We start from the raw sequence: 12,905 nt of genomic DNA, 5'->3' as shown, positions 1-12,905 counted from the left end.
AAATTGTTAAAGCACATCATAGTTTCCCTTGTAAAAGCTGATGTTACAGAAATAGGGATGTGTGACTCTTTTCCCCACTATAAAATCTGTTCCTTTTGCATTGCATAGATTTGACTTTATAAATTTTTAAATTTTTATTTTCAGATTGAGAAATCCGTCCATGACATGGTGATGAGATATGGGAGCAGGCTGTGGAAGCTCAGGGTCCTGCAGGCTGAGCTCAAAATAAATATCCGTCTAACCCCCACAGGAAAGGCAATCCCAATCCGTTTGCTCCTCACCAATGAATCTGGATATTACTTGGATATGAGCATGTACAAGGAGGTGACAAATGCCAGAACTGGGGAGGTATATGCTTATTGAATTGTTGTTGGCACTTGGGTCTAGAAAATGTGAAAGCATTCTAAAGCTCCATTTCCCTTTGGAAAAGAGAGGAAAAAACTTGGCAAACAGTCAAAAACTGCTGATTTTGTAACTCAGAAGCAAAATCTGAATGCTGGAAGCACTCCGTAGGTCAGGCAGCCCCTGTAGGAAAACAGAGGATCTATTTAAGACATAAACCATTCGTCACTGGGGAGGATTTTACAGATTAACAGCATTTAGAAAGGTTAAGAACAAGGGAAATGGGAGGAATCTTTATTCACATGAAAATGAGAAAACAGGCAATGGTTACATGGCAAAAAATAAAATTGACATGAAACAATAGAAAACAGAGTGCAAGAAATTAAAGCTTTTCAGAGACACAGGGAATGTTTGAATAGCTGAAGGCGGTAAGAGCTGAGGCAGGTAGACATGGAAGTATTAAAATCAACACTAAAGTGAAGGGGCTGCAAAATGCCTACTAGACAGATAGATGCCACTCTTGGAGCTTGTGTTCACTTTAATTCGAATAGTGTAGCAGGCAAAAACAAGAGGGGAAAGAGAAGGGGAATTGAAGTGACAATTGACAGGGATCTTAGGATCTCACACTTACAGACATAGCAGAGATGTTTAACAAAGCATTCATCTAATCTGCTCTTGGTCTACCTTCTATAGAGAAGACTGCACCGCAGCAACAAATACAGGATGATAGGGTTGGAGGAACAGTATGTAAATTGCTGACTTACCCAGAAGGAACATATATGGTCCTGGATAGTGATGTGGGAGGGGATGAATAAGCTTGTGTATTTGCCTGAGGAGGTGTAAATGGAAAGAGAGAAGCTGGTAGGGGTGTTGGACGAGAGAATCAGCATATCATGGAGGAAACAGTTCCTTCAGAAAAATTGAAGAGAAAGGTGTGTTTGAAGGTGGGATCATGTTGGAGATGCTGGAAATGATAGCAGATGATCTGTTGAATGCAAAATCTGGTGGATGGAAGGTGGGAACCCTGTCATGCTTGAGGTGAGAGGGAATGGATGAGGGTAGGATCACAGGAAATGAGATGGACCCAATTGAAGGTATTGCCTAACACGGTGGAGAGGAATCTTTTGCTGAGTAAACAGAAGCTCTTGTGTGGAAGGTGGCATCATCAAAATGAATGAATTGGCAAAGCCGGACTCAGAAAAGTGAATCGAGTCCTTTAAGTGGAAAGAAATATAATCCATATAAATCTATAAGTCGTAATAGATGTCAATGGAAAGCCTACCCTGGCGATAGGAAAGACCAAGATTGTTGCTTTCATGCTGAATTCCTTTCGAGTTATGGTCAAGTTAAAATTATAATAACTTAAATTTGTCTATTTATATCAATTTTTGTAATCAGTTTTTTTTTTCACCCCTATTAGTTTCACAGTGATTAGCTCTTTTGAACCTCACATATAACCGCATAAACTCTGCTTGAATTCCTGGGGCATTTTGATCCCTGGATTACATACCAATTCTGATGAATTTCCCTTTGAGAAATAATAACATTTGAAATTTAACTTCTGTACTTGTATTTAGATCATGTTCATTTCATATGGGGAAAAGCAGGGACCTCTCCATGGAATGTTGATGGACACACCTTACGTCACCAAAGACCTACTACAGGCAAAACGATTCCAAGCGCAGTCTTTGGGAACAACCTATGTATACGATTTTCCTGAAATATTTCAACAGGTAAGATTGTTTTTTCATCTTTCATTAGCAATATCCTCCTCTCATAAAGGTGTTGAATCCTTTTTTTTAGGAGCAGTTCCATAGATGCTGGGTGCTTTCAGAGATCTTGTGGGTGGCAGAAGGCTTCACCTAAATCTGTCTTCTGTGACCATGCATACCTACCTGGTCAAGTGTGACAATCTTTTAGATAAATAATCAGACAGCAAAGTGAAGACTGTGTCAAATTGAAAAAAGCATCTTCCCACACGCATTCATGTTTGAGTTGTGTTAATCTGTCAAAGTGTAGGGTAATGAGGTGCGCCTTTACTTATTCGCTTACCTATTTTTAATCACAAGTAGAAAGTCACCACATGATTTGAGGTAATGCATTCTCTGCAGATTAGATCTTGCTTCATGGTGCTGGGATTCTAAATGTAGAACATGTGTTTTAAATACTTTAAACCCTCATCATTGCACAAGACATTTCAGATTTTAAAAATGCCATTCCTTTGCATCTGGAACAGCATGTCTTAACTCCTGTGTGTGTGGATATATATTATAAATTGGAAAAGTGATTGCCTGACCCTTCCCCTGCACTCAGCCATGAGCTGATATTCCTCCTTCTAACATCCTGTAGGAATAAAGCAGTTACTTGAATAGGATGCATTTTCTGGATGGCATTTGCATCAGCCTCCACTTCCTCTGTTCCCAATTTTTGCTTCCTCTCTTTAGTAGGAACACAAATACATGGCCATTGGCTGCCTCCTGGTAGATTGATTATCATCACATGTAAATGCAACATTTCCTCATACAACATCTGCTTTTCAGCAACTTTTAAAAAATGTATTCTTTCACAGAATGTAGATGACACTGCCTAGGCCACATTTATTGCCCGTCCCTAATTGCCCTTGAGAAGGTGATGGCGAGTCGTCATCTTGAACCACTGCAGGCCTGGTGGTGTAGTTACACACAACACTTCAACAACACTCAAGAAGCTTGACACCATCCAGGACAAAGCAGCCCGCTTGATCGGTGCCCCATCCGCAAACATTCACTGCCTCCACCACCGACGCAAAGTAGCAGTAGGAACACCACCACCTGAAATTTCCCCTCCAAGCCACTCACCATCCTGACTTGGAAAAATATCACTGTTTCTTCACTGCCGCTGGGTCAAAATCCTGGAACTCGGTCCCCAACAGCACTTGGGTGCACCTACACCACATGGATTGCAGCGGTTCAAGAAGGCAGCTCACCACCACCTTCTCGAGGGCAATTAGGGACGGGCAATAAATGCCAGCCTAGCCAGCGAAGCCAATATCCCTTGAATGAATAAAAAAAATACACAGTAAGTTTAGGAAGGGAGTTCCAGGGTTTTGATCCAGCGACAGAGAAGGAACGGCAATATAGTTCCAAGTCAGGATGGGGAACTTGCAGATGATGGTGTTTCCATGGAGCTGCTGCCCTTATCCTTTTAGATAGTAGAGTCGCAGGTTTGGAAGGTGCTTTTGAGGGAGCCTTGGTGAGTTCCTGCAGAGCGTCTTGTAGATGGTACACACTGTTGCCACTTTGAGTTAGTGGTGGAGGGAGCGAAAGTTGAAGGTGGTGGATGGGATGCCAGTCAAGTGGGCTGCTTTGTCCTGGACGGTGTTGAGCTTCTTGAGTGTTGTTGGAGCTGCACTCATCCAGGCAAGTGGAGAGTATTCCATCACACTCCTGACTTGTGCCTTGTAGATGATGGATAGACTTTGGGAAGTCAAGAGGCGAGTTGCAGAATTCCCAGCAAAATTCCCAGCTTCTGACCTGTTCTTGTAGCCACAGTATTTATGTGGCTGGTCCAGTTAAGTTTCTGATCAATGGTAACCCCAAGGTGATGATAGTTTTGCTTAATGATGATCAGGAATGAGATGATTCCACTCTTTCCAAGTTACTGAAGACTATTATGTTCCCTCAGCTGAGCTAAGCTAGTTCAGCACAGATGAAGGATCTTCTTGGTCTATATAAATCAATAGCATACCTGATTTTGTGCTTTGCTGTTAAACTGTTCGAAGAACTCTCATTGGCCACTTTTATATGATAAGCGGTGTATCTGATGAGCTGAACCACTTACTAAACCTCGATCGGGGTAATTTAACATGATCTTAGCTTTGTTCTTCTGTGTATCAACAAATCTGATGAAAAATTAAACTGTAAAAATTCCTGTCTTTTCTTTTCCTTCTGTGGCCCAGGCTCTCTTTAAGCTGTGGGGACCTAATGTGGAGTGTCCGAAGGAACCATTCCTGTGCACAGAACTTGTGCTGGACTCTCAGGGTCACCTAGTTCATATGAACAGGACTCCTGGAGGTAATGAGGTATGTACATTTCACTTCTGTTTTATTGAGCAAACTAGGTGAAGTTCCGAGGCCCATAATGGACAATGTCATTAAAATTGAAAACAGTAGGAGAGAAAAAGAGGTCCATTTAAAAATGTAGTGTTATGCAGTCCATGGTGCCAAACCTTGAAATAGTAAATTATAGGACCAACCTTATTACATAGAATGAAAGTAAGAACTTAGGGACCACAAATATAAGATGCTAAAATAAACTACCAACATCACTAATAAATTCAGTAGGAAATTCAGGCGAAACTTCCTCAGACAAAGAATGTTTCAAGTGTGGAACTCGTTACCATGTGATGTAGTTGAAATGAATAACATAGATGCATTTATCTTCTAAGAATGCACTCAGAATTTTTCCTTGAAGAATTTCTGGCTCCATTTACCACACTTTCAATTATGGTGTGTTTGAACAATTCTAGTTCTCTTCAAAAAATTTTACTGTTGGATTTGTTACTATATTCCTGCAGGCCACTTCCACGTTGTCTACAACTATTGAATATGTTGTTTTGGAATTTCCCTCAGGTAGGAATAGTGGCTTGGAAAATGAACTTAAAAACTCCAGAATATCCTGAAGGACGTGACATTATTGTCATTTGTAATGACCTCACTTATAAGAATGGCTCATTTGGCCCTGAGGAGGATTTGCTGTTCCTGCGGGCATCTCAACTAGCCAGAGTGGAAGGCATTCCAAGAATCTATATAGCAGCTAACAGTGGTGCCAGGATTGGGCTTGCTGAAGAGATAAAGAACATGTTCCAAGTGGCCTGGGAAGATCCTGATGATCTATACAAGGTAAATCCTTTTTTCATCTCCCTCTGCCTTAATAGCTACTCAATTCCAGTTCGCTGTCTTTTCATTGAGTAGGTATGAGTCCCTAATTCTTCCTCAAGTGATGGACACCCTTGACTTTGGCCAACAGGTATGAGGTACTTGTTACCTGTGTGGATGAGAAAAAGGATGGCAGGGTGGGTGGGAAAACTGCCCCTAGCACCATGGTGCAGGTGGCCGTTCAAGTTGAGGGAGTAAAAAGCAAAGTGGTCATTATAGGGAAGAATTTAGTCATAGGATAGATATTGTTCCCTGCAGCTGTGACTGGGTGTTTAAATGTTGTGTTGTGTTAAAAACATCTTCTCGTGGCTGCAGACAAACTTGGTGTGGGAAGGGAAGGATTCTCCTATGGTCCATGTGGGAACTAACAACATAAGGAAAATGATGTTCTAATTAGAGAGTTTGAGGTGTTAGGATCCAAATTAATCACAGAGCCTCAAAGGTGCCACATGCCAATTGGCATAAGGTCAAAAAAATTAGAGAATTAAATGCTTGGTTCGAAGAGTGGTATGGGAAGAAGGGGTTTCAATTCATGAGTCACTGTTTAAGAATCTTAAACTCAAACAAAGTTATGTAGGTATGAGGATGAGCTTGTTCAGTTTGATTGAGTGAACTGAGTTTTTTTTATTTGTTTATGGGATGTGGGCATTCATTGCCCATCTCCAATTGCCCTTGTTCAGAGGGTGTTTAAGAGTCAACCACATTGCTGTGAGTCACATGTAGGCCAGACCAGGTAAGAACAGCAGATTTCCTTCCCTAATGGAAGGGGAAAACCCATCTAATGTCCATTAGTGAACCAGATGGGTTTTTATGACAACCAGTAAGTCATCATTAAACTTTTAATTCCAGATTTTTTTTGGATTCAAATTCCACTATCTGCCATAGTGGAATTTGAACCCAGGCCCCAGAGTATTACCCTGGGTTTCCGGTCTAGTGACAATACCACTATGCCACTGCTTCCCCCAATAAATGAACAGTGGGAAATATTTAAAGAAACAATTCAAAATTTTCAACAAAAATACATTTCATTAAGATAGAAGAACTCAGTTAGAAGATCCACCTGTGGCTTGCTAGTCAAGGACACTATTTGATTAAAAGGAGAAGCTTATAATCTTGCAAAGAATAAAATAAGGCCTGAGGATTGGGATTGTTTTAGAAACCAGCAAAGTGTGACCAAAAGTTGATTAAAAAAGAGAAAATAGAATATGAGAGTAAACTAGCCAGGAAAATAAATTAGATTGTAAGAGCTTTTACATGTAAAAGGTGAGTAGCTAAACTAAACATTGCTCCCTTAGACGCAGAGATAGGAGAAATTATCACGGAGAATCAGGAAATGGCAGAGACGTTGAACAAATATTTTGTGTCTGTCTTTACAGGGGAAGATACAAATTACATACCAAAAGTAGAGGGTAACCAAGGGGCTAATGAGAGTGGGGAACTTTAAGGTAATTAATATCAGCAAAGGTTTCTTAGGGAATTAAGAGATATGGGCAATGGGCAGGAAAGTGGAGTTGAAGTAGAAGATCAGCCGTGATTGTATTGAATGGCTGAGCAGGCTAGAGGGGGTCAAAGGAACTACTCCTGCTCCTATTTCTTATGTTCTTAAATGTACCCTCTCAGCGGGGTATGGTAGCATTTTGGTTACTTTATGGACTAGTCATCCAGAAGTCTGGGCTAATGATCCAAAGACATGAATTTAAATCTCTCCATAGCAGCTGGGGAATCTAATTTCAATTACTCAAAAAAATGGATTAAAAAGCCATTTTCAGTAATGATTGCGAAACTACCAGACTGTCATTAAAAACCCGTCTAGTTCACTGACGTCCTTCAGGGAAGAAAATCTGCCTTCCTTACCCAGCCTAGTCTACATGTGACTCCAAACCCACAGCAATGTGGTTGCTTCTTAACTGCCCTCTGAAATGGCCTAGCACACTCTATGAATGAATAAATGATTAATTATTGTAGTGTTTGGCTCAATCCCAATATAGGTATAGTTATTTTTTAATTATGAACATATGAACAATGACAGATAGGTAAAGAATATCTGGTCCATCCTGCTTGTTTTTGGACAATTGCAATACCTTATGTATCATAATATATACACTTCCCACCCCTCACAAAGTCATGTGGAAGCAGGTGCAATGTATAGCTAAGGCCACAATCAGATCAGCCATGATCTTATTGAATGACAGAGCAATCTCTAGGGCCGAATTGTCTACTCCTGCTCCTAATTCATATGTTTTTATGTAATCTCCTGGGAGAGGCAAAAAAATCAAACAAAAATCCAGGCCAATTTTGGGGAGGAAATATTCTGGAAGATTCCTACCTGACCCACTTAGGTGATCAACAGTAATCCAGGAGATGATTCTGGCTGTGAATTCACTTATTTTGTAAGAGGGGATGTCTGGACCACCAGAAGCCAGTCCAGCTAATTTTATTAGTGTCATGTAAGTGAAAGTAGTTTCACTAAAGGGATGTGTAATACCTCTATAAGCTCTGACGGCACACTAGATAACAAAGGGAATCTTTTACTATTTCGAAGTGAACAACCTTCAGCTGATCGAGGAGATAATTTCATTACAGGTTCATCTGTGGCTTTAAGTATTGAAATAGAAATAGACCATTCAGATTGTTAATTTTTTTTCTAATATCCATTTTATTTATCAGGGCTTCAGGTACCTATATTTGACACCTCAGGACTACACCAGAATTAGCCCCTTTAATTCTGTGCACTGTGAACATGTGGAGGAGGGTGGAGAGTACAGGTGGGTATTATATGCAGCAAAATTTGAATACCTGAAATTAATATACAGTCAGCATCCAAAAAGATAGTGTAACATCTCTGGTATATTGTTTGTCTAAGCAACCGATGAAGAGTGTGATAAAAGTGGAGCAAAGCTTTTGTGCTTCTTGGTTATGTAGTTTTTAAAAAGCTTCTTTCACCAGAGGTATCACTCTCAAAACAACAAATTAGCTGGGTGTATTGTTCATATATATTGTGTGTATCTATTCCTGCCTGAAGCAGATCAGAAAAAATAAATCCTGTTATGGATTGTAAATGACGTAGCTGGAAACATTCAGCGAACATCAGCCAGTTAATAACTGTTAATACATTGTTTGTTTAGACATCATTTGGGGCTTCTTTTTATTCTTTTCACTGGATGTAGGTGTCGCTGGCTAGGCCAGCATTTTTACTGCCCATCCCTAATTGTCCTTGAGAAGGTGCTGGTGAGCTGTCTTCTTGAACCGCTGCAGTCCATATGGCGTAGGTATACTCATGGTGCTGTTTGGGCGTGAGTTCCAGGATTTTGACCCAGCAACAGTGAAGGAACAGCGATATATTTCCAAGTCAGAATGTTGTATGGCTTGGAGGGAAACTTGCAAGTGGTGGTGTTCCCATGCATCTGCTGCCCTTGTCATTCTAGGTGGTAGAGGTTGTGGGTTTGGAAGGTGATGTTGAAGGAGCCTTGGTGAGTTCCTGCAGTGCATCTTGTAGATTGTACACACTGCTGCTACTGTGCATCAATGGTGGAGGGTGTGGATGTTGGAGATGGTGGATGGGGTGCCAACCAAGTGGGTTGCTTTATCCTGGATGGTGTCGAGTTTCTTGGGTGTTGATGGAGCTGCACTCAGCCAGGCAAGGGGAGAGTATTCCATCACACTCCTGACTTGTGCCTTGTAGATTGTAGACATGTTTTGGGGAGTCAGGAGATGAGTTACTTGCCACACAATTCCCAGCCTCTGACCTGCTCTTGTAGCTGCTGTATTAATATATCTGGTCCAGTTCAGTTTCTGGTCACTGGTAATTCCCAGGATGTTGTTAGTGGGTGATTCAGCAATGGTAATACCATTGAATATCAAAGGGAAATGTTTGTATTCCCTCTTGTTGGAGATGGTCATTACCTGGCACTCATGTGATGTGAATGCTACTTGCCACTTATCAGCCCAAGCCTCAATGTTGTTCAGGTCTTTCTGCATATGGGCATGGACTACTTCAGTATCTGAGGATTAATTAATGGTGAATAGTGCTGAATATTGTGCAATCATCTGTGAACGTCTCCCTTCTAACCTTGTCATGGAGGAAAAGTCATTAATGAAGCAGCTGAAGACAGTTTGGCTTAGGACACTACTTTCGGGACTCCTGAAGTGATGTCCTGGGACTGAGATGATTGACCTCCAACAACCACAATCCTCTTCCTTTGTGCTAGATGTGACTCCAGCCAGTGGCGAGTTTTCCCCTGATTCTCATTGACTCCAGTTTTGCTAGATCTCCTTGATGCCGCACTCGATAAAATGTGGCCTTGATGTCAAAGGCAGTCACTCTCACCCCACCTCTGGAGTTCAGCTCTTTTGTCCATATTTGGACTAAGGATGCAATGAGGCCAGGAGCTGAGTGACCCTGGCAGAACCCAAGCTGAGCATCAGTGAGCAGGTTATTGTTGAGCAAGTGCTGCTTGATAGCACTGTCGATGACCCCTTCTATCACTTTGCTGATGACTGAGAGTACACTGATGGGATGGTAATTGCCAGGTTGGATTTGTCCTGCTTCTTGTGGAGAAGATGTACCTGGGCAATTTTCCACATTGTCAGATAGATGCTAGTGTTGTAGCTGTACTGGAACAACTTGGCAAGGGTGCGGCAAGTTCTGGAACACAAGTCTTCAGTTGGAATGTTGTTAGTGCCCATAGCATTTTCTTGATATCACGTGGAATGAATTCAATTGCCTGAAGACTGTCATTTGTGAGGAGGCTGAGATGGATCATCCACTCGGCACTTCTGGCTGAAGATTGTTGAAATCAAGGCCTTTAAGGTTACAAAAGGATTTGATAGAGGAGACGTAGAGAAGATTTTTCCATTTGCAGGCAAGACCAGAACATGGGGCCATAAATATAAAGTAGTCATGGATAAATCCAATAGGGAATGCAGGAGAAACCTCTTTACCCAGAGAGTGTGTAGAATGTGGAACTCACCATACCAAGGAGCAGTTGAGGTGAATAGCGCAGATGCATTGAAGTGGAAGCTGAATGAACACATGAAGTAATAGAAAGATATGTTGATGGCACTAGGTGAAAAAGGTTAGAGCATTATTATTGGCATGGACCTGTTATAGGCCACATGAAATGTTTCTATGCTGTAAATACTATGTATGTAATCAAACTTTACCTTCCGCACCCCAAAAAAAAACACATGGGGTTGAATTTCTAAATGGCCAAGGAGGTAGTAACAGAACTGGATGGGCCTGTAATTTCCTGCCATCAGCCAGCATGTTTTGCTGACATGTTCGCCTGCTGACTATTTTGAACTTGCTAGTTTGAGGCTGGGGTGTGGGGTGGGGGGGAGGGAGTAGTGGGGGTGGGTGGTGTGGGACAACTGCCTGTTCACATGTGGCAGGTAGCCAGCGAAGCACCATTCAGGCCAATCTGTCAGTCAGCACGTGGCTCCCTTGCTTGGGCCGAAACAAGGCCTAGGATGGAGATGGCCTCCTGACAGACTAGCGGGCCAGTGCTCCATTAACCATTTTGACCACCTCTCCGTAGTACCTATCTGACAGCTGTGGCCTGTTTTAATCTAACGTTTTCCAAAAGTCTTTTATGTTGAAGTGCCCTCTCCCTCCTACATGAATGAGCAGCACCCACCTCTGTTGGTGGGGCTGAAATCTCTCAGGGCTGGAGGGTCTCCTTTTGGACCTCCACCCTCAGGAACCCACACACTTTTCTTGATTGGAAGGTGAGCTACTCCGTCCATTAATTGGCCAGCTCATAAAAAAATCACATCAAGCATTATTGTGATGTTGGATTGGAACGCAGAAATGGGCCCGATGCCAGGACCCTCACCCCAGAACTAAAATTCGGCCCATGGTCTTCACTAGACCATTTTACATCTGCTAATGTAGTTAACTGCTTTATATTGGTAATTGCCCTAGTCATGGAGAGTAGTTCTCATGGAAAGAAAGTTTGGTAGGAGTGAGAGAAGTATAAGTTTCTGACATTTTTCATATTCTAGCTAATCACAATTTTGATTGAACCACAAGGGATACAAAGATCAGATGCAAGGGCTATGGACAGAAATAGATACAACAATTTGAATAAGACTAGTGTGCTGAGCTATTGAGAAGAGTCTAACAGCTTGCAAAGCTGCAAAGAAAAGCCATCCAAAGAAACTCAAACGGATCCTTGCCTTTTTCATTTTTTTAATGAAGTGCTTCAATATTATTCTTCTTTGAGCTTTTTTGTAATGGCTGCATTTTGCTACTGTTAATGACTCTCTCCATAAATAAACCTATTTTGCTAATACCATTTTTTAAAAAATTCATTCACGGGATGTGGATTTCACTGGCTGGGCCAGCATTTATTGCCCATTCCTAGTTGCCCTTGAGAAGGTGGTGGTGAGCTGCCTTCTTGAACTGCTGCAGTCCATGTGGTGTAGGTACACTCACAGCGCTGTTAGAAAGGGAGTTCCAGGATTTTGACCCAGTGACAGTGAAGGAACGGCAATATATTTCCAAGTCAGGATGGTGAGTGACTTGGAGGGGAGCTTCCAGGTGGTGGTGTCCCCATCTATCTGCGGTTCTTGTCCTTCTAGATGGTAGTGGGTGTGGGTTTGGAAGGTACAGTCTAAGGAGCCTTGGTGAATTCCTGCAGTGCATCTTGTAGATGGTATACACTGTTGCTACTGTGTGTCGGTGGTGGAGGGAGTGAATGTTTGCGCATGTGGTGCCAATCAAGTGGGCTGCTTTGACCTGCACGGTGTCAAGCTTCTTGAGTGTTGTGGGTGCTGCACTCATCCAGACAAGTGGAGAGTATCCCATCACACTCCTGACTTGTGCCTTGTAGATGGTGGACAGACTTTGAGGAGTCAGGAGGTGAATTACTCGTGGCAGGATTCCTAGCCCCTGACCTGCTCTTGTAGCCACAGCATTTATATGGCTAGTCCAGTTCAGTTTCTGGTCAATGGTAACCCCCAGGATATTGATAGTGGGGAATTCAGTGATGGTAATGCCATTGAATGTCAAGGGGCAATGGTTAGATTCTGTCTTGTTGGAGATGGTCATAGCCTGGCACTTGTGTGGTGTGAATGTTACTTGCCGCTTGTCAGCCAAAGCCTGGATATTGTCCAGGTCTTGCTGCATTTGGACATGGACCGCTTCAGTATCTAAGGAGTCGCAAATGGTGCTGAATATTGCGCAATCATCAGTGAACATCCACACTTCTGACCCTATGATGGAAGGAAGGTCATTGATAAAGCACCTGAAGATGGTTGGGCCAAGGACACTACCGTGAGGAACTCAGGGTCATGTCCTACCCTAGAGTCCTATCTGATACAAAAGCGTCTGGCATGACTGAAACTTGTCCTTAGGTTTGGATGTAGATGTAAATCATATCCATAAATCCAGAAACAATAAGTAGATGTATTATTGACCCAGGGCTCGACATCTTATTCAATTACTTTGTGCACTGGGTCACCCACTTCAAATCGTAAGGAGCAATAATTCTTTCCTGTGGGACTTTTGGGCATTGGAAAAGTGTAATTCCAATGTTTTCCATTTTGTATTTTGTAAATGATTGATGAAGGATGATAAGCTTAATATCACTTAGTTTCTGTAACTCCATTTAAACATTTTTATAGCTTGGAAGGTCCTTTTATGCCA

General features: G+C 42.0%; 1 protein-coding gene across 1 annotated transcript in view; it reads left to right on the top strand.

Moving 5' to 3' along the window:
- acacb (acetyl-CoA carboxylase beta) overlaps positions 1–12,905 on the top strand; it is a 126,210-nt gene that overhangs the window by 91,646 nt on the left and 21,659 nt on the right. The window contains exons 35-39 of the mRNA XM_041202590.1: positions 145–348; positions 1,920–2,075; positions 4,280–4,402; positions 4,952–5,221; positions 7,925–8,022. Of these exons, the coding sequence (XP_041058524.1) occupies positions 145–348; positions 1,920–2,075; positions 4,280–4,402; positions 4,952–5,221; positions 7,925–8,022 (851 nt within the window). The remainder of the gene's footprint in view (positions 1–144; positions 349–1,919; positions 2,076–4,279; positions 4,403–4,951; positions 5,222–7,924; positions 8,023–12,905) is intronic.

The sequence above is a fragment of the Carcharodon carcharias genome, chromosome 13 (assembly GCF_017639515.1).
Source record: "Carcharodon carcharias isolate sCarCar2 chromosome 13, sCarCar2.pri, whole genome shotgun sequence".
In the NCBI taxonomy this organism is placed as follows: Eukaryota; Metazoa; Chordata; class Chondrichthyes; order Lamniformes; family Lamnidae; genus Carcharodon; species Carcharodon carcharias.
The sequence above is the reverse complement of the archived record's forward strand: the minus strand, read 5'-3'. Positions and strand labels throughout refer to the sequence as shown.